This window comes from Microcaecilia unicolor, chromosome 2 (genome assembly GCF_901765095.1).
Source record: "Microcaecilia unicolor chromosome 2, aMicUni1.1, whole genome shotgun sequence".
NCBI lineage: Eukaryota > Metazoa > Chordata > Amphibia > Gymnophiona > Siphonopidae > Microcaecilia > Microcaecilia unicolor.
Window position 1 is genome coordinate 236,767,302 of NC_044032.1, and position 23,081 is coordinate 236,790,382.

The 23,081-nt window shown below is 42.8% G+C and overlaps 1 protein-coding gene across 1 annotated transcript in view; it reads left to right on the forward strand.

Annotated features, from left to right (window-relative positions):
• RFX3 (regulatory factor X3) overlaps positions 1-23,081 on the forward strand; it is a 604,963-nt gene that overhangs the window by 368,090 nt on the left and 213,792 nt on the right. The window contains exon 4 of the mRNA XM_030193816.1: positions 21,318-21,576. Coding sequence (XP_030049676.1) covers positions 21,318-21,576 — 259 coding nt within the window. The remainder of the gene's footprint in view (positions 1-21,317; positions 21,577-23,081) is intronic.

The following is a 23,081-nucleotide window of genomic DNA, read 5'->3' on the forward strand; positions in this document are numbered from 1 at the left end:
ATTGACAAGTTAAAGAATGATAAATCACCTGGACCAGATGGCATATACCCAAGGGTATTGAAAGAACTCAAACATGAAATTAGTAATCTGTTAGTGATCTGTAATCTGTTGTTACCTGAAGAATGGAGGGTGGCCAACATAATGCTGATTTTTAAAATGGGTTCTAGGGGGTGATCCACTAAGCCTGACTTCAGTGCCGGAGAAACTAGTGGAAACTTTATAAAGAATAAAATTATAGAACACATAGACAAATGTCACTTAATGGGACAGAGTCAGCATGAGTACAGCCAAGGGAAGTTTTGCCTCACTGATTTGCTTCATTTGTTTGAAGGTGTAAATAAACATCTGGATAAAGGTGAGCCAGTTGATGTAGTGTATCTAGATTTTCAGAAAGCTTTTGACAAAGTTTCTCATGAGACTTCTGAGAAAATTAAAAAGTCATGGGATAGGAGGCAGTGTCGTTCTGTGGATTAGGAATTGGTTATTGGACAGAAAACAGAGGGTAGGATTAAATTGCCATTTTTCTCAATGGAGGAGAGTAAAATAGTGGTGCCACAGGGATCTGTATTGGGATTGGTACTATTTAACATATTTATAAATGATCTGGAAAATGGAAAGACAAGTGAGATGATTAAATTTGAAGATGGCACAAAACTATTCAAAGTTGTAAAAACACATATGGATTGTGAAAAATTTTAGGAAGACCTTAGGAAGCTGGAAGATTGGGCATTCAAATTGCAGATGAAAATTAATGTAGAAAATGCAAAGTGATGCACATTGGGAAGAATAATCTGTATCATAGTTACCTGATGCTGGGGTCCACCTTAGGAGTCCGCACTCAAGAAAACGATCTAGGTGTCATTGTAGACAATACGCTGACATCTTCTGCCCAGTGTGCGGCAGCAGCCAAAATAGTAAATGAGATGCTAGAAATTATTAGGAAAGAGATGCAAAATAAGACCACAAATATTATAATGCCTCAGTATTGCTCCACAGTGCGACCTCACCTTGAGTATTGTGTTCAATTCTGGTTACTGTATCTTAAAAAAGATATAGTGGAATTAAAAAAGATTCAAAAAAGAGCAACCAAAATTATAAAGGGGGTGGAACTCCTCTCATATGAGGAATGGCTAAAGAGATTAGGGCTCTTTAGTTTGGAAAAGAGACAACTGAGGGGGGATATGGTTGAGGTCTATAAAATCCTGAGTGGTGTAGAATGAGTAGAAGTGAATTGATTTTTCCTGCTTTCAAAAAGTACAAAGGCCAGGGGACATTCAATGAGATTACATGGAAATACTTTTAAAACAAGTAGGAGGAAATATTTTTTCACTCAGAGAATAGTTAAGCTCTGGAACTTGCTGCCAGAAAATGTGGTAACAGCAGTTAGCGTATGTGGACTTAAAAAATGTTTGGACAAGTTCCTGGAGGAAATGTCCATAGTCTGTTATTAAGATGGACATGGAAGAAACCACTGTTTGCCCTGGCATTGGTATCATGGAATGATACCACTAATTGGTTTTGTACCTGGTACTTATGACCTGGATTGGCCACTGTTTGAAACAGGATACTGGGCTAGATGGGCTATTGGTCTGATCCAGTATGGCTATTCTTATGTTTGTAGCGTTCCGTCTTCTGGATAAAATATATAAAAGCCTAGAGGAGGAGGTGTATGGTAAACTTTTTCATAAACACACCTTTTCCACCACTTCTTTTATGACAAACTGGATTTGAGGTTTACCTAGTTTACCCTTATAAAATAGATATAAAAGAGGCATGTTTTTAGAAATCTGTATGTGTGCTTTTGTAAAATTATCCCCTAAATGATCACCGTTGTACGGGCACCATTAGCTTATCTCTAGTGTTACCATGCTGTCGTATTTCTTAAACTTATCCCTATTTTGTGCTGTGCTGTTCTTTAGATCCATGATGGTCAAAACTTTCTTCAGTATAAGATCCCCATACCTAGACTTTTTCAGGATTTTGGATAGATGAACGTTTTATATTATGTGCTTACTTTTCATTGTCAACTTAAGCATATTGCAAGGAACACATCTTTTTAAACAAGCTAAAAATATGCCATGTAACTTTCAGCCAAGTAGATGAATGCAGTTTAACTGTGTAAATCACCATTTACTTGGATAAATGGCTTTGAAAAATTGTCCTCATTATTTGTCCTAAGTTCCATTACAGTTTAGTAATGATTTTGACTTTGCCTTACAGCAGTGTCAAAGTATCTTACAACAAAAAATTGCTTTCCTCTAATTCATTCTCTAAACCCTCTTAACCTGAAACAAACTAGCAATGATGTATAGTACGTTAATTTTGCCCCTGTAATTCTGATGCTATTTAGACAGAAATGCATTTACTGTTAACTAGTTTTTGCAGAGCATCTATGATCCCTGAAAAACAATAACATGATTAGATCTTTCAACTATTAATAATGGGCCCCTTTTACTAAGCGGTGGTAAGCCCAACGCGGGCACTGCTTACTAAACAGGAAGTACTGCTGATCTATATTTATTTTTGTAGCGCCAGAGTGTACCTGGCTGTAATGCAGTGCCGCATGTTGCCCAGTTACCGCTAGGTTAGCGCAGGAGCCCCTACTGCCACCTCAATGGGTGGCGGTAAGGGCTGCCCCAGAAATGGCCACGTGGCAAGTGCTTTACTTTCTGTATGGCCTTTTCCTGCAGAAAAGAGAGACTTTCCTTGCTGCGGTAAAAGGGGCCCTCGGTGCATGTGAAAATCATGAGCGATCGCCAGCTCAGGCCCCCTTTTGCTGCAGCTTGGTAAAAGGAGCCCAATATGAGTTACAATAAAAGAAAGATACCCTAAACCAATGGTGATTCATCTCTTGAGATATTCTTATCTATTGGAAATCCTGACAAGGATTTAGGAATAGGTTCTTATACTGTGTTAAGGAAAGACAATTTTGACTATTGTGGAATTGAGAGATGTGGTCTTATGGTGAGAATAGCTGTCTGTGAACCTGACATCTTGGATTCAAGTTCTGCTGTTGATAAGCATCATATACACTGTTACTGCATAGTGAAAATAAGTATGGGGCCCTTTTACAAAATGGCAGCCACGCACCAATTCGGCACTACTGCTGGGTACTGCAGGAGCCAGGTGGTAGTTCCAGCCCACCCCCCTGCACACCATTTCCAGCATGCCAGATTTATTTTTTACTGCTGCAGTAAAAAATAAATCTGGCATGCTGGAAATGGTGTGCAGGGGGGTGGGCTGGAACTACCACCGGGCTCCTGCAGTACCCAGCAGTAGTGCCGAATTGGTGCGTGGCTGGCGATCGCGGAAAAGCGGCGAAATCGGTATAATCGAAAGCTGCTTTTTTTGACAGCATCGACGCTTTCCCGTTGCCTTACCGGCGAAAGTTCAAAGGGGTGTGTCGGCGGCGAAGCGAAGGCGGGACATGGGCGGGTATGGGCGTGGCTACCAGATAGTCGGCTTTCGCCGATAATGGAAAAAAAAACAGCGTTAAGCAGTATTTCGCTGGGTTTACTTGGTCCTTTTATTTTCACGACCAAGCCTCAAAAAGGTGCCCCAACTCACCAGATGACCACTGGAAGGAAGCGGAGATGACCTTCTCGTACTCCCCCAGTGGTCACTAACCCCCTCCCACCAAAAAAACCCACGTTAAACACTTTTTTTCCAGCCTGTATGCCAGCCTCAAATGCCATACCCACCTCCATGACAGTAGAATGTGTTCTGTCCTCCGACAGCCTTTTCCTGCTTATGAGATGGCTCTGGGGTGAGTATGACACCTTTTCTGTTATTTGCATTGCAGAGTCACATCAGCAATGCTTGTCGTGGGTGTAGGTATTGGTAGTTGGTAGGCTCTACTCCCCTGGTGCTTTCCCCCTGCTTACTGGGTCAGAGTGTGTCCTGTTTTGTTTCCTGTTGTAGTCCATGCGATAGTGGCCATTTTTGTAAGCCAGTTTTAGTTCCCTTTCCTGTGATACCCACGTTAGAGAACGTAGTTCTTACCTTGAATGGTGCTGAAAGAGGGCATTGTACACCATTGTGCCAGCTCTGACCTACTGCTCATCTTAGTACCAGGGGACTCTTTGCAAGTGGGGCACAACCTCTGATCTGCAGTTAACTGTGAGTAAACATGCTTATTCAAATAAAGGACTTTTTCAAAGAGATTAGTCTTCAAGTGTCAACTGGTGTGCCAAAGTTATACAGCAGCAATAAGTCCTAGAGGCTGTATGCAGGTCCCTGGAGCAGTTTTAGTGGGTGCAGTACATTTGTGGGTAGTAGGTTTTGGGGGGGGGGGGGTTGGGGGGCTCAGTTTCCAAAGTAAGGGAGCTATGCACATGGGAGCTTTTCTGAAGTCCACCGCAGTGACCCCTAGGGAGCCCGGTTGGTGTCCTGGCATGTAAGGGGGGCCAGTGCACTAAAAATGCTGGCTCCTCCCACGGCCAAATGTCTTGAATTTGGCCGGGGTTTGAGATGGCCGACATAACTTTCCATTATTGCTAAAAAACGACGCCGGCCATCTCAAACCCCGGCCAAATCCAAGGCATTTGGCTGACCGGAACTGTATTATCGAAACAAAAGATGGCTGGCCATCTTTTTCAAAAATACGGGTCTGGCCAGCTGTTTGCGGCGCCGCCAAAATACATCGCCGGCCATGTATTTCGCCGGCGCCGTTCGATTATTCCCCTCAATGCCAATTACCACCCGGTTAGCACAGTGCAACAGAAAATTTTCCAGTACGCTTAGTGGATGCATGTAAAAATTGAAGTTACCGCCCGGGCCATGCGGTAGCTGGGCGGTAATTCAAATTTGACACGCATAGGACGCACCTACGTGGCTTAGTAAAAGGGCCCTTTAACTGTCCAAGTTGATATTCAGTACTGGCTGGTTAAGTTTGAACTGGCCAAAGATAGGCCTGGTATTCACGCAACCAGATATGGCCACCAAACGTAGCCAGTGATGCTCTGAAAATCAGCAGATTGTCTGTTATATCACGTGATATATCCAGCTATCCACTAGCTGTTAATTTTCAGCAGTCTTGGCCAGCCATGTCCTGCTGAAAATTTGCGGATAGCAGGCTATGGAGCATTTAACTGGCTAGGTGTCGATCCTGGCCAGTTAAGGGGTCCTTTTACAAAGCCGCGGTAGTGTGGGCTTGTCTTATAGGTGTGTGCTGGGCCATTTTTTACCATGGCTGGGGAAGAGACTATTTTTTAATGGGCCAGGAAATAGGCCTGCACTAATATTAAAACTAGTGTGCTCCTATTTACGGCCAGATCCCTTACTGCCACCCATTGACCTAGCAGTAAGGGCTCATGCCTACCCACATAGTAACAATGCAGTGCATGCCAACATGGGCTTGCTGCCGGTTACTGCCAGAAATGTACCCTATGGTAGAAAATAGAAAATTATTTTCTACCATGGGATTCCATGCATGCCAAAATTGGAATTACCACCGGGCGCATGTGCTACATTGGCGGTAGTATAGATTGGGCATGCACTACCTGCTCGTTAGCTCTCCCACACCTTTGTAAAAGAGCCCCTAAAAAAAAACAAAAACCTGTCCTTTCACTTGATGCGGGTCTGTCCTCTCTAAACCTTTCTATCCTGTTGCCTATAACTTACAATTGTTGTTGCATTGTGATTTCATAATTTTATACTGGTAGTTTCTTATTTGAACTGTGTTGCACTTCAGTGCCACTGATTTCATATTTTTATGCTGCAATTGTCTTAAAGGTGCTCTCTAGAACTGTGTTTTGTACCTGTGCCAAGAGACTTAATACAATTAACTTGGTTACACAAGATTTGGTGACTGTGGTTCTGGTATCTGTCTTAAAGTTGTGTTCATTAGAATTGGATTTTGAATCTTCAGTGCCAGAGACCTAATTAAATCAGTTTGGTTACATAGCACCTAGTGACTCATACATTGGGAGGCGGGACAATTTGTGTACAACTGTGTAGTTAGAGAAAAAAAAACCCAGAACTTCACTTTACCTTGGGAGCTGTGAGCTACGCTGGGCTTTTTCAGAATTGGTTTGATTGGTAACTGAGGTTACCTCTTCAGTGTTCACGGAGGAAAATCCTGGTGAAGGTCTGCGGTTGGCTGCTGAAGGAATATTTGGGAATGAAGTGGACACTGTGCCGTTTACGGAACAAAGAGTTTATAAACAGCTGGAGAATCTGAAGGTGGAGAAAGCTATGGGGCCGGATGGAATACATCCCAGGATACTAAGGGAGCTCAGGGAGGTCCTGGCGGGACCTCTTAAAGATTTATTTAATAGATCTTTAGAGATGGGAGAGGTTCCGCGAGATTGGAGACGAGTGGATATGGTCCCTCTTCACAAAAGTGGAGACAGGGACAAAGTGGGAAACTACAGACTGGTAAGTCTCATGTCGGTGGTAGGAAAAATAATGGAGTCACCGCTGAAAGAAAGGATAGTTAACTTTCTAGAAGACAACGGGTTACAGGACCCGTGCCAACATGGCTTTACCAAGGGAAAATCCTACCAATTGAATCTCATTGACTTCTTTGACTGGGTGACAAAAGAAATAGATGAAGACCGTTCGCTAGATGTAATCTACTTGGATTTCAGCAAAGCCTTTGATACGGTCCCTCACAGAAGACTCATGAATAAGCTGAAAGGGCTGAACTTAGGACCGAAACTGGTGAACTGGATAGAAAACTGGTTGACCGACAGGTGGCAGAGGGTGGTGGTAAATGGAATCCGCTCAGCAGAAAGGATGGTGAGCAGTGGGGTTCCTCAGGGGTCGGTGCTGGGGCCCATTTTATTTAATATATTTGTGAGAGATATTGCTGAAGGGTTGGAAGGAAAGGTTTGCCTTTTTGCGGATGATACAAAGATAACCAATAGAGTGGATACCCTGAAGGGAGTAGAAACGATGAGAAGGGATCTCCGAAAGTTAGAAGAATGGTCGAGGGTCTGGCAGTTAAAATTTAATATACTGAAATAACACTGGGGTACCACTACGTCCTGGTTTCGGAGTATATACCTATATGCTACATAGAAACCGTTGTCCACTTCTCACTTATCTATTTTTTTATTTTTTCTACTATGCTGTGAGCCCCAACCCAAACACACTATGCTTAAATAGTATTAGAAGTGCTCAGTGAAATACATATTACTCAGGCGAGTCTACTGGAAAGGTAATATGTCTATTTAGGCATCATTGCACTTCTGCCCTCCCTTACCACCTATATCTTAGAGTGCACTTGAATATACATTGCTATTGCTTAATAGACACTTAGCTGCAGGCAGGTGCCATCCGTTGTAATCACAATGTTGACCAGTTCTTGCCCAGTAGTCGCCTGAGGGCTTAGTGGATGTGTGAACGTGAAGTTAAAAGTTTTGTACTCATGCTATCATCCTTAATGCGACTGTATTAGATAAATCTTCCAATCTCAACAATGTCCTTCGTTCTCAACACACATGTGTTTTGCTATAATAAGCATCATCAGGAGAACCGAGAACTGTCTGGATTTCAATGGTGATATACTGCTTCACCCTGAGGACGGTCGCCAAAAAGTGCAGAGTGATGCATTTGGGGGTAGAAACCCAAAAGAGAGGTACTGAATAGGAGGGGAGAGATTAGCAAGCTCGACTCAGGAGAGAGACCTTGGGGTGTTGGTGTCGGACGATATGAAGGTTAAGCACCAATGTGACAAGGCGACGGCCGTGGCTAGAAGGATGCTAGGCTGCATAGAGAGGGGTATAACCAGCTGAAGAAAGGAGGTGTTGATGCCCCTCTACAAGTCATTAGTGAGGCCCCACTTGGAGTATTGTGTTCAGTTGTGGAGGCTGTATCTTGCTAAAGATGTAAAAAGACTGGAAGCGGTGCAAAGAAAAGCTACGAAAATGGTATGGGATTTGCGTTGCAAACCGTATGAGGAGGGACTTGCTGACCTGAACATGTATACCTTGGAGGAAAGGAGAAACAGGGGTGACATGATACAGACATTCAAATATTTGAAAGCTATTAATCCGCATATGAACCTTTTCCGGAGATGGGAAGGTGGTAGAACTAGAGGACATGAATTGAGGTTGCAGGGGGGCAGACTCAGGACTGTCGGACGATATGAAGGTTAAGCACCAATGTGACAAGGCGACGGCCGTGGCTAGAAGGATGCTAGGCTGCATAGAGAGGGGTATAACCAGCTGAAGAAAGGAGGTGTTGATGCCCCTCTACAAGTCATTAGTGAGGCCCCACTTGGAGTATTGTGTTCAGTTGTGGAGGCTGTATCTTGCTAAAGATGTAAAAAGACTGGAAGCGGTGCAAAGAAAAGCTACGAAAATGGTATGGGATTTGCGTTGCAAACCGTATGAGGAGGGCCTTGCTGACCTGAACATGTATACCTTGGAGGAAAGGAGAAACAGGGGTGACATGATACAGACATTCAAATATTTGAAAGCTATTAATCCGCATATGAACCTTTTCCGGAGATGGGAAGGTGGTAGAACTAGAGGACATGAATTGAGGTTGCAGGGGGGCAGACTCAGGACTAATGTCAGGAAATATTTTTTCGCATAGAGGGTGGTGGATACGTGGAATGCCCTCCCACGGGAGGTGGTGGAGATAAAAACGGTAATGGAATTCAAAATGCATGGGATAAACACAAAGGAATCCTGTTTAGAAGGAATGGATCTATGGAACCTTAGTGGACATTGGGTGGCGACGCCGGTATTTGAAGAATAAAACCGGTGCAGGGTGCACTTCTGTGTGTCTGTGTCCTGAGAAAGGCAGGGACAAATCAAACTCGGATATACATATAAAGTATTACATACCATGTAATATGAGTTTATCTTGTTGGGCAGACTGGATGGACCGTTTAGGTCTTTATCTGCCGTCATTTACTATGTTACTATTTGTTACTATGTTAATATCTTTGGGAGTATGTTTTTGTATGATGAGGTTTGTGAGAGCTTGTGTATTGACCTAAAAGTGACAGTCTTAATGGGATGAGCCATTGTAAAGGCTCAGTGTTTTTTTACACATAGGAAATGGAGACAATCAGAGAATTCCACAGAAATTTGCAGTCCCATTTTAAATAAAACAGAGAAATCAGAATCAATACATCTAAGTCAGAACATGTACAATTCTGGTGGTATTTTAGAAAAGATGGTCCAACAATACACCCTGTTCTATAATGTATGCAGGAATGCATATTTGTGTGGTGGTATGTGCGTCAGCAGCGTCCATTTTACAAATATAGATGTGGAACAAATTAACAAGAGGAGACATGGCTGTTTACACATGTAAGGTATGAAATACCAACTTATATGTGGAAGTGTCGGCATGAACAAGTAAATGTCAACCATTTAGCAGATTTACATGGGTGAATGCCACTAATGAGACACACAGCCCAAAATAGCCATAGAATTATGAACTGGAGAGAAAAATAAATAATGGGGGATTGGGGAGAATACTTTTCATTAATTCCTCCTGTAAAGAGCTGGCCTAAATGTACAGTTTTGAAGTGCTTGTACATGGAAAGAGCCGGTGTAAATACTGATGTGTGACCTGTTCTAAATGCATAATTTTAATAAGGATAAATTGAATGTAATAAGGTAGAGACTGAGACATACCAAGATATTGTGCTCTGAGAGGAGCAGCACAGTGCAAATATGATATATGTTATTGCCAAATGTATGGAACTCCCTGTTTTACATAAAACACCAAGATCAACCTTCTTATTTCCAATGGAAGTTTAGTACAGGATCTGGTGACACAGAATCTTTTCAAAAGTACTTGCAGAGCTACATGTGTTTTTCTTGACATGTGCAGCAGAAGCAGCCATTTTACAAAGATATAGGTTGAAAAAATATCAGCACAAACCTGTCAGCTTCCATGCTAAAGTGTTGGCACTTCTATGGGAAAGTGTTATTTTGTATTACTATGTGAAAGAGATGTCACTTCCACGTGTAGCTGACCCATTTACAAACCTACATGGGTAAGTCCCATTAATTAAGTAGTGAGGCCACAATTTTAACTTGGTTTCATTTTGGAGGTGGACATAAACTCTGTGGGATTAATCTCTTATGTAAAGTCCTGGTTGAAATGAGTACTTTCTTAGAAATTGTTATGCCTTTGAGTTGGTATAAAATCCCCATTCACATGCATTTTCTTTGTAAAATGGGGAAAACATATGTAGATTTTACTCCTGCCCAAGCCATGCCCAGTTTATGCCCTTTGAAATCTCTGCATGCTGTAAGTCTCCCATGTGTAAATAGCAGCTTTCTGAAATAACAAAGTTACTTAACTGTAGCAGGTGTTCTCTGAGGACAGCAGGTCAAAGATTCTCCCAAGAGGGTGATGTCCACGACAAATCCCTGGCGCAGATGCTACTCGATGTTCCCAGTATGTTAAAGAAAGTTTTGGTAAGCCACATCGCACATGCGCAAGTGCCTTCTCGCTTGCCCGAGTTGTGCTGGACCTGAATAAAACAGCATTAAAAATGCAACTCGTAAGGGAGGTTAGAAGGATTATGAGAATTCTTGGCCTGCTGTTCTCAGAGAACACCTGCTATAGGTGAGTAACTTTGCTTTCTCTGAGGACAAGTAGACCATGGGCTTCTCACAAGTGGGAATCCCTAGCTACCAGGCTCAGCGAAAACAACAAACATTTAATGGGGACTTGCAATGGCATGGCCAACTCAAACCAATAACAACAAAAAACAGTTCTGTTGTGGAGATACAGCCTAGAACGGAAAAGAATGGGCCTAGGAGAGAGGAGTTGGATTCTAGACCAGGAACAAATTCTGCAGTACTGTCTGTCCTAACTGGTCATCACATCAGGAATTTTCTCCAGGCAGTAGTGAGATGTGAATGTATAAATTGAAGATCACATTTCTGCAAATCTCTTCAATGGAGGCTGACCTTGTGGGCTATCGGCGCAGCCATGGATCTGATATTGTGAGCCATGACATGACTCTGAAGAGTCAGCCCAGCCTGGGCGTAAGTGAAATAAATGCAGTCTGCTAGCCAGTTGGATAAAGTGTGTTAATGATGGCTGCCCCCATCCTGTTTGGGTGAAAAGAAACAAAAAGCTGGGTGGACTATCAGTGGGCTTTAATCCACTCCAGATAGAAGGCCAAAGCTCGCTTGCAAACTAAGGTGTTCAATGCACTTTAGCCAAGGTGGTTATGAGGTTTTGGGGAAAATGTTGGCAGGACAATAGACTGGTTAAGGTAAAACTCTGACTTTACCTTAGGAAGGATGAGTGCGGAGGACTACTCTGCTATAATGAATCTTTGTGTGAGGTAAATCAGCTACTAGGGCCTTCAGCTCGCTCACTCTGTGAGCTGAAGTGATCACCATCAAAAATATGGCCTTCCAAGTAAGGTACTTAGATGGCAAGAGCCGAGTGGCTCAAAAGGAGCTTTCATTAGCTGGGTGAGGATGACATTGAGGTTGCATGACACAGGAGGAAGTTTGATGGGGGTGCTTTATCAAATGCAAACCTAGTATTAATTGAACAACTGTAGACACTGTACGGAGATAGGCTTACCCTCTACATGGTAATGGTAAACACTAATTGCACTAAGGTGAACCCTTACAGAGTTGATCTTCAGACCAAACTCAGGGGCCCTTTTACCAAGCTACGGGAAAAAAGGTCCTGCACTAGTGGCAGGGGCCGTTTTCCCCATACGCCAGGGCCATTTTTACTGCAGCGGGCAAAAAGCCCCCAGAGAACACTTACCGCGTGGCCATGCAGTGGGGAGCCCTTACCGCCAACCATTGAGGTGGCAATAAGGGCTCCTGCGCTAACCTGGCAGTGCCCGATTACTGCTGGGTTACTGCCATGTAAGCCATTTCCAGGGGTTTTCTTTTTCCTCTGGAAATGGTGTGCGCTCAAGATGGGACTACCGCCAGCGGCCACGTTGAGCCTGCGACAGTCCTGAAAGAGCGAGCGGTAAGCCTGCATTGGGCTTACCGCCACTCTAAAAGGGTCCCTCAGAGTGGTAAGAAGGGATTCAAGCAGGTTTTTTATGTAGAGCAAGAAAGTGGGTCTAGGGCCTTGCCCTCATGCCAGATGGCAAAAACCTCTACACTTTAAAGTGTAACACCTCATAGTAGAATCTTTCCTGGAAGCCAGCAGAATTCTGGAAGCACTTTCAGGTAGTCGAAGAGAAACAAATTCTACACTCTCAACATCCAAGCCTTTGAAAGCCAGGGACTGAAGGTTGGAATGCAAAAAAGATCTCTCGTTCTACATGATGAGGGTCAGAAAACAGTCCAGTCTCCACAGTTCTTCGGAGGACAACTCCAGAAGTGGGGAGGGTATCATATCTGCCTCTGCCAGAAAGACACGATGAAGATCATTTTTCCCCACTCCTGCTTGAGTTTCAGAAGAGTCTTCCCTAAGAGGGATATTGGAAGATATGCATGCAGGACACCTTTCCCCTATTAAAGAAGGAAGGCATCTGACACTAGACTGCTGTGGAACCTGAGTCTGGAGTAGAACTGAGGGACCTTGTTGTTCAGGTGAGTGGCAAAAGATTCACTGAGGGGGGGTGCCTCACTCTTGGAATCTTGCGGGCAATGCCCATGTTGAAAGACCACTCATACAATTGCATCAGCCTGTCCACCATACAGTTGTCCTTCCTTGTTAGGTATGGGGCCTTGAGTACCGTGCCGTGACTGGTAGTCCAGTTCCACATCCTGACCTCCTCCTGACATAAGGGGTAGGATCTCATACCCCCTTCTTGTTGACATAGTACATTGCAATTTGATTGTCTGAACTGGCAAAATTTGATTCAGCAGCCAATCTCTGAAAGACTTTAGTGCGTTCCACACTGCCTGTAGCTCTAGGTGGTTGATCTGAGGACTAGTCTCCTAAGCAAACATGAATGCCTGGGTGTGAAGCCTGAGTACATGGGCCCTCCACCCCAGATTGGATGCATCCATGATTTGAATTTTCTGGGGCAGAAAAAATTGGAATGAAAGTCCCAGGGACAAATTGGTCGAAATCATCCAACTTGAAGAGGGACAGGGCCATCTCCAGTGAAACCGTGATGACATCCGCAAGGTTCCCTATAGACTGACACCACTGAGAAACAAGGTTCCACTGAGTGACTCGCAAATGGAGGCAAGCAGGACCATGCCAACCCGGTAAGCGGGGTAAGCACCGCAGGGGGGCGCCTGCCTTCAAGGGCGCCACTGCGGCGCTACCATCCAGTTGTACTTAAAAAAAATAATAATAAACCTTACCGCTTTGGCGCATCGGCGCCTATGCGCATGCGCTGCTGCTGCCTTCCCGCACGCAGTGCTCGGCTCTTTGGCACCGCCCACTTTGTCTCAGCAAGAGAGCAGCGGCGGCGGCAGCAGGGCAGGAAAGAGTGGGGTTCTTTCCTGCCCCCAGAAGATTACTCCCGCTGCAGCTCCTACTTCTCCTACCTCAGGTGAGTGCGGTGTTTTGTGGAGGGCATGGAGGGAGAGAGCGGCTGGTTAAAAAAAAAGGATGCTATGGATGGGAGGGGGCTATAAAAAAGGGGTGCTGTGGGTGGGAAGGAGGTGGCTGCAAAAAAAATCTGAAAATTTTGTGAGCAGAATTTTATTTTTTTTTGGCGCAGAATTAAGCAGTGGAGAAGGTGGATGAATTGTCACTGGCCTCTTTGGGTTGGTTCTTAAATCTAAACACAATTTGTCAAGGTCTGTTCTAGAACTAGTCATCCCCAAGTAACACTTCTACTTAACCAACTCTGCAAACTGTTTCAGCAAATGGTGCCCCTGTAAGCTGTGTCTAAAGCAATAAAGTACTCAAACCTTTCTCTGATGTCCTTTGTCCCAGCAGCTTCTCCTTCATTTCATTGGAGACCATGCTATACAGAGAGAGCAAAGCACAGTTCTGTTTCCTCACCTTGCAGCCCAGTAACCGCTCCTCACTGAGGGGGGATCTCTCAGTCCAACAAGCATCAACAAACGCCCTGCATAGGTGTCGCAGCTCAGGGCATTTGTTTAAATTTTGTTTTAATTTGTTTAGCCAGTCTTTACATGCACATTTTTTTGCTTTTTAAAACCCATAGGTGAATCTTAAGGGTGGATGGTTAGGTATAAATTGTGTTGTTTCAGACTTTACTTGTTTTGGCCTGCTTTGGCTCCTACTGATTTATACATCTGATGTCTAAAAGGGCCCTGTTTACTAAGCCGTGCTGTAGGCATGCTAACTTTTTAGGGCGTGCTAAAAATTAGCGCACGTTAATGATAGAGACACCCAAAGGAATATAAAGGTATCTCTATCATTAGCGCACACTAAATTTTAGCGCACCTACAGCGCGGCTTAGTAAACAGGGCCCTAAGTTTTGGATGTACTCTATAGAGGTTGTTTACTTTTGCAGTGTGTGTATAGATACCTGTTCTGGTGTGTGCATGTGATAATGTTTTAATAATTGCCTATACTTATGGCTATGATTTCTGAACATGCGGATCATTAAAAGACAGACTTTTAAATGCCTAGTTGGCTATGGGGCTCATTTTCAAAGCACTTAGCCTCCCAAAGTTCCATAGAAACCTATGGAACTTAGCCTCCCAAAGTGCTTTGAAAATATGCCTCTATATATGCTAATCTCAACTTTGTTAAATGTTTCAGACATATTCATCTACTTGCTCCCATCATATAATTGAATTCTATTGTTTTGTCTCACTGTATTTTCAGATGTAAGGCACATTGAACCAGAGTTTGCTTGGTATATAAATGTTTTAAAAAATTTCTTTATCCTCCACCTTTTAAGAAACTGCCTATCCAGTTGGGTGAAGCCTAACTCAAAATAACCTATTTCTTAGCTGGGCCCTAGTATTACCATATTGAAAATGCAACCATACTATGCCTCTGTGGTTATGTTCCACTAATAAATTAAATGATTAACTGGCTCCTTATTCTGCTCCTCCATCCCAGTGGGTCATCCCCTAAATCCCCACTGCTCTTTCCATTCTTCTACTGGAACATTCCTTGTCTCCTGTCACCAATCCTGAGGTGTCTTTTTCTTCCAGAATCCTCTGATCTTTTCTTCCCCTCCTTTTCGCAAGAAAGGCTTGTAAGCCTTGCCATGATTGCTATTGAGAATGATATATGTGCCCAGTTAGATATCAAAGATTTAATTACTAATTTCGTGAACATGAAAGCACGAAAAGCTAAGTGGTTGTGAACCCTCTATTTGTTCAGCAATCCCACAAAGATGCACTCCATCTTTCAGCTCCTATTTCCTTTGCATCTTGTGCTCCCTCTGCCTGCTGTTCTTCAACTTGTCATTCACCTTTTATGGTAATGGGCTGAAAAAGGGGGCAGGGTGGGAGAAGAGGGAGAAGAGAGAAAGGAGATGCCACACGGGGGGGGGGGGGGGGCGCCAACTGATAGTCTGCAGGGGGGCACCAGAGACCCTAGGCACGGCCCTGGAGGCAAGCCATGGGAGTGACATGTACAGAGAAGACCATCTGGCCCATCTTGGTTGGTTGGTTGCTGGCTGTTGGATGTTGCGGCGGCGGCGCCACCATTGGGACTTCTTGGATAGTGCTGCCCTGCAGATGCCAGCTGCGAAGACGGCATGATTTGAATGCTTATCAGCTTCCACTTATCTCTCAGCTGTTTATCGTGGCAGATGTCGGAGAGTGTGTGGGTCGCTGCGCCAGTTGCCATGGGAGCAGGAGTGGTCGGTTATTAGAGCGGATTTCGACTCCTTTTCAATCTTGCAGGGTCATCTTGGTGTGTTCAGTTGATCTACGTCTCTTCCAGCCATAAGAGGTTCAGCCTATTCCACGGATTCAACTTTTAACCTGCAGTTCTTTCTACCTACATATCTACGGTCCATTTTAGTCTCTTTTAACCTTTCCCTACTATCTACTTTCCCTGTATCTTCTATTCTATCTAATTTGATTGTAACCATATCACCTCTGATTTGGAAATAGCCATTCAGTGCATTGTAAGCCACTTTGAGATCACAAACTGTGGGGAAAAACGTGGGGTATAAATGTACAAATAAATAAATAAGTTAACCTCAGCATCTGCCGAGCTATGACCTGCTGACTGCGCAGAACCTGAGTGGTGATGGCAATTAGAACATCCACCTGTGCCTGAGTCAGGTAACCCCCAAGCTTGCACCATGTCTAGCAGGCACTCCAATTCTTGGAGTGGAAGCAGGTGGGACTTGAGATAGTTTATAATGAACCCTAATAATTTCAACAGTCAAATAGTCTTCTGCATTGATTCTTCAACACCTTCTTTTATGTGCTAGTCACCAGCCAATTGTCCAAGTAGGGAAACACATGAACTTCCAGTATGTAAAAGCAATGCTGCGACTATGGCTAGGCATTTGGTAAAAACGCTGGGAATGGATGCAAGGCTAAATGGCAGGATGCGATACCGGTAGTAGTGTTTCCCCTTTTGAAATCTGAGATACTTCCAGTGACTGGGATGTATTTAAATATGGGTATAAGCATCCCTTAATCCAGAGAGCATAGCCATCCATTTTCCTGAATCATGGAAATCATCCTGAACTTTTCTTTGACCAGATATTTGTTCAGACCCGTTAGGTCTAGGATGGGACAAACTCCCCCTGTCTTTCTGGGCACTAGAAAGTACTTGGTATAGAATTACTTCCCTTCATCCCCTGGTGGAATGGGTTCGACCGCTTGGGTATTTAGAAGGGAGGACTGGAGCTGGGAGCAGTTATGGGGGGGGGGGCAGGTCAGAGAATGGGAGGTAGAGCTGGGGGCTGAGCATGGCCAGATGCCAGAAAGGGAGGGGGGTGATAAAGGAGGTAAATTGAAGAAGGGGACAAATAGAAGAAGGGAGCTGGGGTTTTGGAAATGACCTTGATTTAAGGACTAGGAGAAGGTGGCTGAGGATTGGTATAAAGCTGGGGATAGCAATGGTGTGACACTGGGGGCAGATGCCAGAAGGGGGCTAATGTTAGGGCTAGGGCAGAGAAAAGGGGTCTCAGAGCTATCAGACTGGAGATTGGGATGGAATGGGAGAAGGTATCTACTGCTAGGCCTGAGAAAAGGGGCTGGGGTCTGACAAGGGAGAGATGGGGGTTGGGAGCTGATGCAGGGGCTGGAAGAAGGAAGAGAAGGACAGATATTGTGTGGGGGAGAGGTAGAAGCAAAGGCATATGCAGATCAAATGGAGATGGGCAGAGAAGAAGTAGTAAATAGAAATTAGATCCTGGAAAAGGACTTAGGAGAAAACCTAAGAGGAAATAATAAAGAGAGAGACCAGGGCCAACCCATATGGAAAAATAAAATGCTCAGACAACAAAAGGAACAAACTTGATTTTGAATACTTAGAGAATAAGATGTGAGATGTGAAAATGTGGATTTCTTGTATTTTGTTCTGAACAGGAGGAAATGTCTTTCTAGTTCTCTTTTTCAGTGTTCTGCTGCTCTGGTTTCTTGGGTTTTCAATTTCATTTTTTGCCTTGTCATTTTTCTAATCTGTAGTCTCTTTTTTTTTTTTTTATAGCTAGGTGACAGTCTGTGTTTTCCTTTGTAATTACAGAGAAGGATTCTTGTAATATATAGATTCTGTGTTCGGTTGCTCTCTTTTTCCAGCTGGAGGTGTTCTGGTGTTCTAGAATTTTTTCAGTGCCAACTTTTCTTACTTAGAGTTAGTGTAGTTTGAAAGTGTATTTGCAGTGTTTTGCATTACTTCTCAGTGTCTGGTAGTGGAGGGAGTTTCTATTGCTCTTGTTGATGTAACACCAGAGTTTGAATGGAATGTTTTTATAATTTCTCTTCTGTATCTGTTGCTTAGAGTTTGATCGGTTGATTTGGGAATATCCAATGTGGTTGAATAATTATATTCTAGGGGGACTGTTATATAACGAGGTGTCACAATTGAGGCATGCCAATACCGTGCACTGAGGCACCAATTCTATAACAGCATCTATGTGACAAAATGCCATTATAGAATACTAGAGTAAGGGGTCCTTTTACTAAGGTGCACTGAAAAATGGCCTGCGCTGGTGTAGACGCATGTATTGGATGTACACAGGACCATTTTTCTGCGCACCCGCAAAAAAGGCCTTTTTTTTTTTTTTTGCTGAAAATGGACATGCAGCAAAATAAAAATGGATGCACGCCCATTTTGGGCCTGAGACTTTACCGCTACCCATTGACTTAGCGGTAAGGTCTCACGCGTTAACCAGGCGGTAATTGTCAGCGCTTGTACACTGCCAATTACTGCCTGGTTAGCGCCACATGGTAGAAAATAAAAAATATTTTCTGCTGCGTGTATCGAGTTTGTGTAAAAAATGGAATTACAGCCAGGGGTTCGCGGTATCCAGGCTGTAGTTCCAAATTGACGCATGTTGGACGTATGTAGGTGCCTAGGCGTCTTAGTAAAAGAGCCCCTAAGTTGGTGTTGATGTGCCTAAATATAGGCATGAACACTTACGCCAGATGTCATGCCTAAATGCGCTACTTTAGTGTGTAACTTGCAGTAAGTTATACAACAGCACTCTGGCACTTATGTGTGTATTATATGCACATAAAACAAGTGCTAGTATTCGATTAACATATGTGCAGAAATGTCACCTAACTTTAGGAGCCCTGTTATGGGGTATATGATTTATATAAAGTTGACTAAACATAAATCGATGTGGGAACTGGAGATGGAGCTAGGGTGGAGCTTAGGTTCCCCCAAACAAAAGGGTGCTGCTACCCCTGAGGAGAGGATGGTAGAGAGAAGGGGAATGATAGATGAGGGCGGTTGGGAGGGATACTTTGCGGGGGGGGGGGGGGCAGAAATCCTAGCACCAGCCCTGATCCACTTCTGAGAAGTCTAGGGCCTGCTTGTCTTCAGAGAATAATATTTACATGTGCCACTATTTACATGTGAATATATTTCTAAAATAATGGCCATAGTATGCTAATTAAAATTAGTGAATTTGATCAAAGGAAAAGATTAAACTTTACAGGGAGGGAAGGAAAATTGCAGAAACTCTTCTGGAGTAAGTGAGATGGTAGATCAGAAGGTTGATGTTTGGAAGTGAAATAGGAGGTAATTAGTTCCTTAAGGACTGTTTTCATGTATAGTATTAGATCTCTCTTTTTAGTCCTGCTGGAAGGAAGTAAGGACTTTCAAGGAAAATAAAGGATAAGGGCAGAAAGGGTTGAACAGGAGATTTCCTCTTGCAGGTTGCCTGAGTTCATCTCATCGGGTCAAATGTTTGTCCTACAGTAATTTTACAGTTGTGGGAAGATTCAGCTGCAAAAATTGCAAAATAGTTTAAAATCTTACTTGCTGATACTAAAATGATGTTGTATAGAAACAGTGTATCATAATATGGTGGTAGGATCCACCTAGATGGGTTAGTGTTGCTATGATTCAATCATATATATATAGAAATTCCTTCTGGAATTCAATGAAAATGCATGAACACTAATATGTTCCATACTCTGTAGCAAGTATGTTTAAAAGCAGCCTCTTAGTAGCTGAATTGTTTCTGAAATGCATCCCATACAATGTATTATATGGAATTAATCTAATTATTGTAAACCGCACTGAGCCCTAATAAGGGGATTTTAGCGGTATATAAATCCTAATTTAAATTGAATTGAAATAAAATGTGATTATTTTCAGGTTGTGGTACATGTTGTTGGATAAACGTATAACAAGTATCCAGAGACAAATTCAGTTCACTCAGTATTTATGTGCAGTTATCCATAAAACATAAAACTGTAAGCTAATTAAAACATATGGTTCATGATTTTTGTGTGTGTGCTTCCCACAATCATCGAAAAAAATTTGAAATTTGGCAAAATTGAAGACTATTATATGTTGAAGTATCTGTAATATTTTCTAAGCATGAAACTTTTCATTAAATTGTATGTTCTGTACAGAAATGCATAGAAAGGGAGAGGGCAGAATAGATTGTTTAAACCACTGTAATTCTGAGTTTCAAGTCATTTGGTATTGGATCTTCTCAGATTGAAAGCTAATTTTGAAATTCTCCTTTGGTTGATGTGAAAAAGAGGTTGAATTAGCACTAATTTGAACTCGTGCGAAGCAGTGAGCATATTTTCATTTGGTTGGGATAATTATGAACCTTTTTATTTCTCCTGCTTTCCTCCATAATCCTTTCAGGCTAATTCTCAAAAGACTGAACTGTAATCCTTTCTAAGCTGCAACTCACATGTCAAAAGTGAAAGAATGGTAATGTATGTATGCATGTAATGTCTATACATATGGAGGTGTATTTTCAAATACTAGACTTACAAAGTTACATATGGGCTCATTTGGACAAATTTCTTCTCAAAACGTCGAAATCGGTATTTTCAAAACCTGTTTTGAAGACATATATGTATGCAGTTTGTCTGCAGAGCATCCAGATCACAAGGGGGCATGTTTGGCTTTTCAAAGGCAGGACTAGGGTGTGCCATACATTTGGACATTTTACAACCACAATGGAACAAAACCAAAACATCTAGGGTGAAAACTTCAATGTTTTGGTCTAGACTTGTTTTTCTAATGAATAAGACACAAAAGGGTGCCCTAAATGACTAGATAACCACTGGAGGGATTCAGGGATGACCCCCCCTTACTCCCCCAGTGGTCACTGACCCCCTCTCCCACCCTCTAAAAAATGTGAATAAATATAGTACTCACCAGCATCTATGACAGTCTCAGATGTTATAGCCAGATCCATCAGAGAAGCATGCAGGTCCCTGGAGTAGTCTAGTGGTGGGTGCAATGCACTGTAGACAGGTGGACACAGGTCCATACCTGTTACACTTATGGTGGAAACTGAGAGCCCTCCAAAACTCACTAAAAACCCACTGTACCCACAAATAGGTGCCCCCTTCACCCATAAGCGCTATTAGTTTTGTGTGGGCTTTGGAGGGCTCAGCAGACAAGATAAGGGAGCAATGGTGAGATGTGTACCTGGGAGCATTTCTTTGAAGTCTACAGTAGTGCCCCTATGGTGTCCCATTGCTCTCCTGCGATGTCTGGGGGACCAGTCTGCTAAAAATGCTGGCCCCGCCTATGTCCCAATGGCTTGATTTTGTGCACTCTTAGCTTCTGTGAGTTTTTTTTATGGCCTAAAAAGATAAATGCACAAAACAATGGTATTGGTATTTAAAAAAAAACAGAGTTTTTCTTCTTTCCAAAATGTTACATTTGCTATTCTGATTTGGAACGTTTAGTGTAAAACGTCCAAAGTCCGACCTAGACGTCATATCAAAAATGCTCCTCATAATAACCTATGGCTCTTTGTAAGTCTAAGTGCTTTGAAAATGAGCCCCAAGGTATCTGAGTAAAAAAAAAAAAAATCTAAACATATGTCTTCTCTGTTTTTCCTCCCAAAGACGAACAACAACTTATCCATACACAGAAACCCAGATGTACAGCCAAAACACTGGTGGAAATTACTTTGACACCCAAGGAGGTTCTGCACAAGTAACTACGGTGGTCTCATCTCACAGTATGGTGGGTACAGGAGGAATTCAGATGGGTGTCACAGGAGGCCAGCTTATCAGCAGCTCTGGAGGGACCTACCTGATTGGCAGTACAATGGAAAATTCTGGTCACTCAGTGACTCACACAACTCGAGCATCCCCTGCTACGGTAAGTGCATTTTTTAAGAAATGAAACTGAGAACAGAATTAGTTCCTAGGTTGCCATGTAGCATTTACCGAAGGCTTCACCACTATTCTTTACTCTTCTCCAAAGGAAGCAAATTGTGTAGAAAATAAGTGGATTAGGCTTGCACCTCCTTGGTCCAGGAGCTCACTTCAGTTTTTATGTTTCTTACCTTCGTATGATGTGCATGACACTCTCTCTCTTTTTTTTTTTTTTTTTTTTTGTTAAATAGAGTTGTAGTATTGCATACTGTGGCTAGATTTTGAGTTGTATGTGTTACTTACAGTAGCAGAAAACCAGGCAGTTTTATCCAGCAATTATAATGGAAACAACAAATTCTTGCTTGCTAAGGGCCCTGTTTACTAAGCTGCGCTGTAGGCACGCAAACATTTTAGCACGCACTAACCATAGAGACACCCATAGGAATATAATGCGTGTCTCTATGGTTAGGGCATATGCTAAAAGTTAGCGCGCCTACACCGCAGCTTAGTAAACAGGGCCCTAATTTTAGTCTAAGTTCATTCTCACTTTTTAATAATGTGAAAAATACTATTTCACATTAATATGTGAAGAGAACTGCATTCAGAATAGTAAGGAAATGAATTTAGGCATCTTGAAACAGGCTGTAGGCCTTGTTCGCCAGTAACATTGCCATTTTTGGAGATTTTCTGGGTTGCTTTATAAATAATTTAGGGGTCCTTTTACAAAGGCGCGCTGAAAAATGGCCTGCGGTAGTGTAGGCGCGGGTTTTGGGCACGCGCAGAATCATTTTTCAGCGCACCTGTAAAATAGGCCTTTTTTTTGCCTAAAATGGATGTGCGGCAAAATCAAAATTACCGCGCATCCATTTTGGGTCTGAGACCTTGCCGCCAGCCAGAGACCTAGCGGTAAAGAATTTGGGCGGTAACGACCTATGTGTGTCAGATGCCACTTGGTGCGCGTCTGCTACTCGCGCAAGAAAATAAAACATATTCTTCAGACGTGTGTAGTGGATGCGCGCCAAAAATGAAATTATTGCAAGAGCCACGTGGTAGTCGGGCAGTAAGTCCATTTTGGCACGCATTGGGCACGCATAGGCACCTACGTGGCTTAGTAAAAGGGGCCCTTAAAAAGTTATGTACATGTTTATATGCATGTTATATATATTATATGTTTATATGTATATATAGATAGATATACACACTCATATACAGCAGAGATGGGAATAGTAAAAATTAAAATTTGAAGCAAAATTATTAGCTCTGTGTTGCAAATAATTCAAGGAACTGTTTATTAAATGTAAAGATATTTTTCTTCTCTGATCTTTGAATATCAATACAGTATGGTGTGAACATTCTATGTAATGAAAAAGTTCTTTTGTATTTAATGACTCAGTAACGGCCAATGTTTTATAATTAAAGCAAGGCTTTGATGTACAGTTTTGTTTCCTTGTTTCCAGTTCATAATAAGAAAAGCAGGTGAGGTTACATATTTCAGTAGCTGTTTGCAAT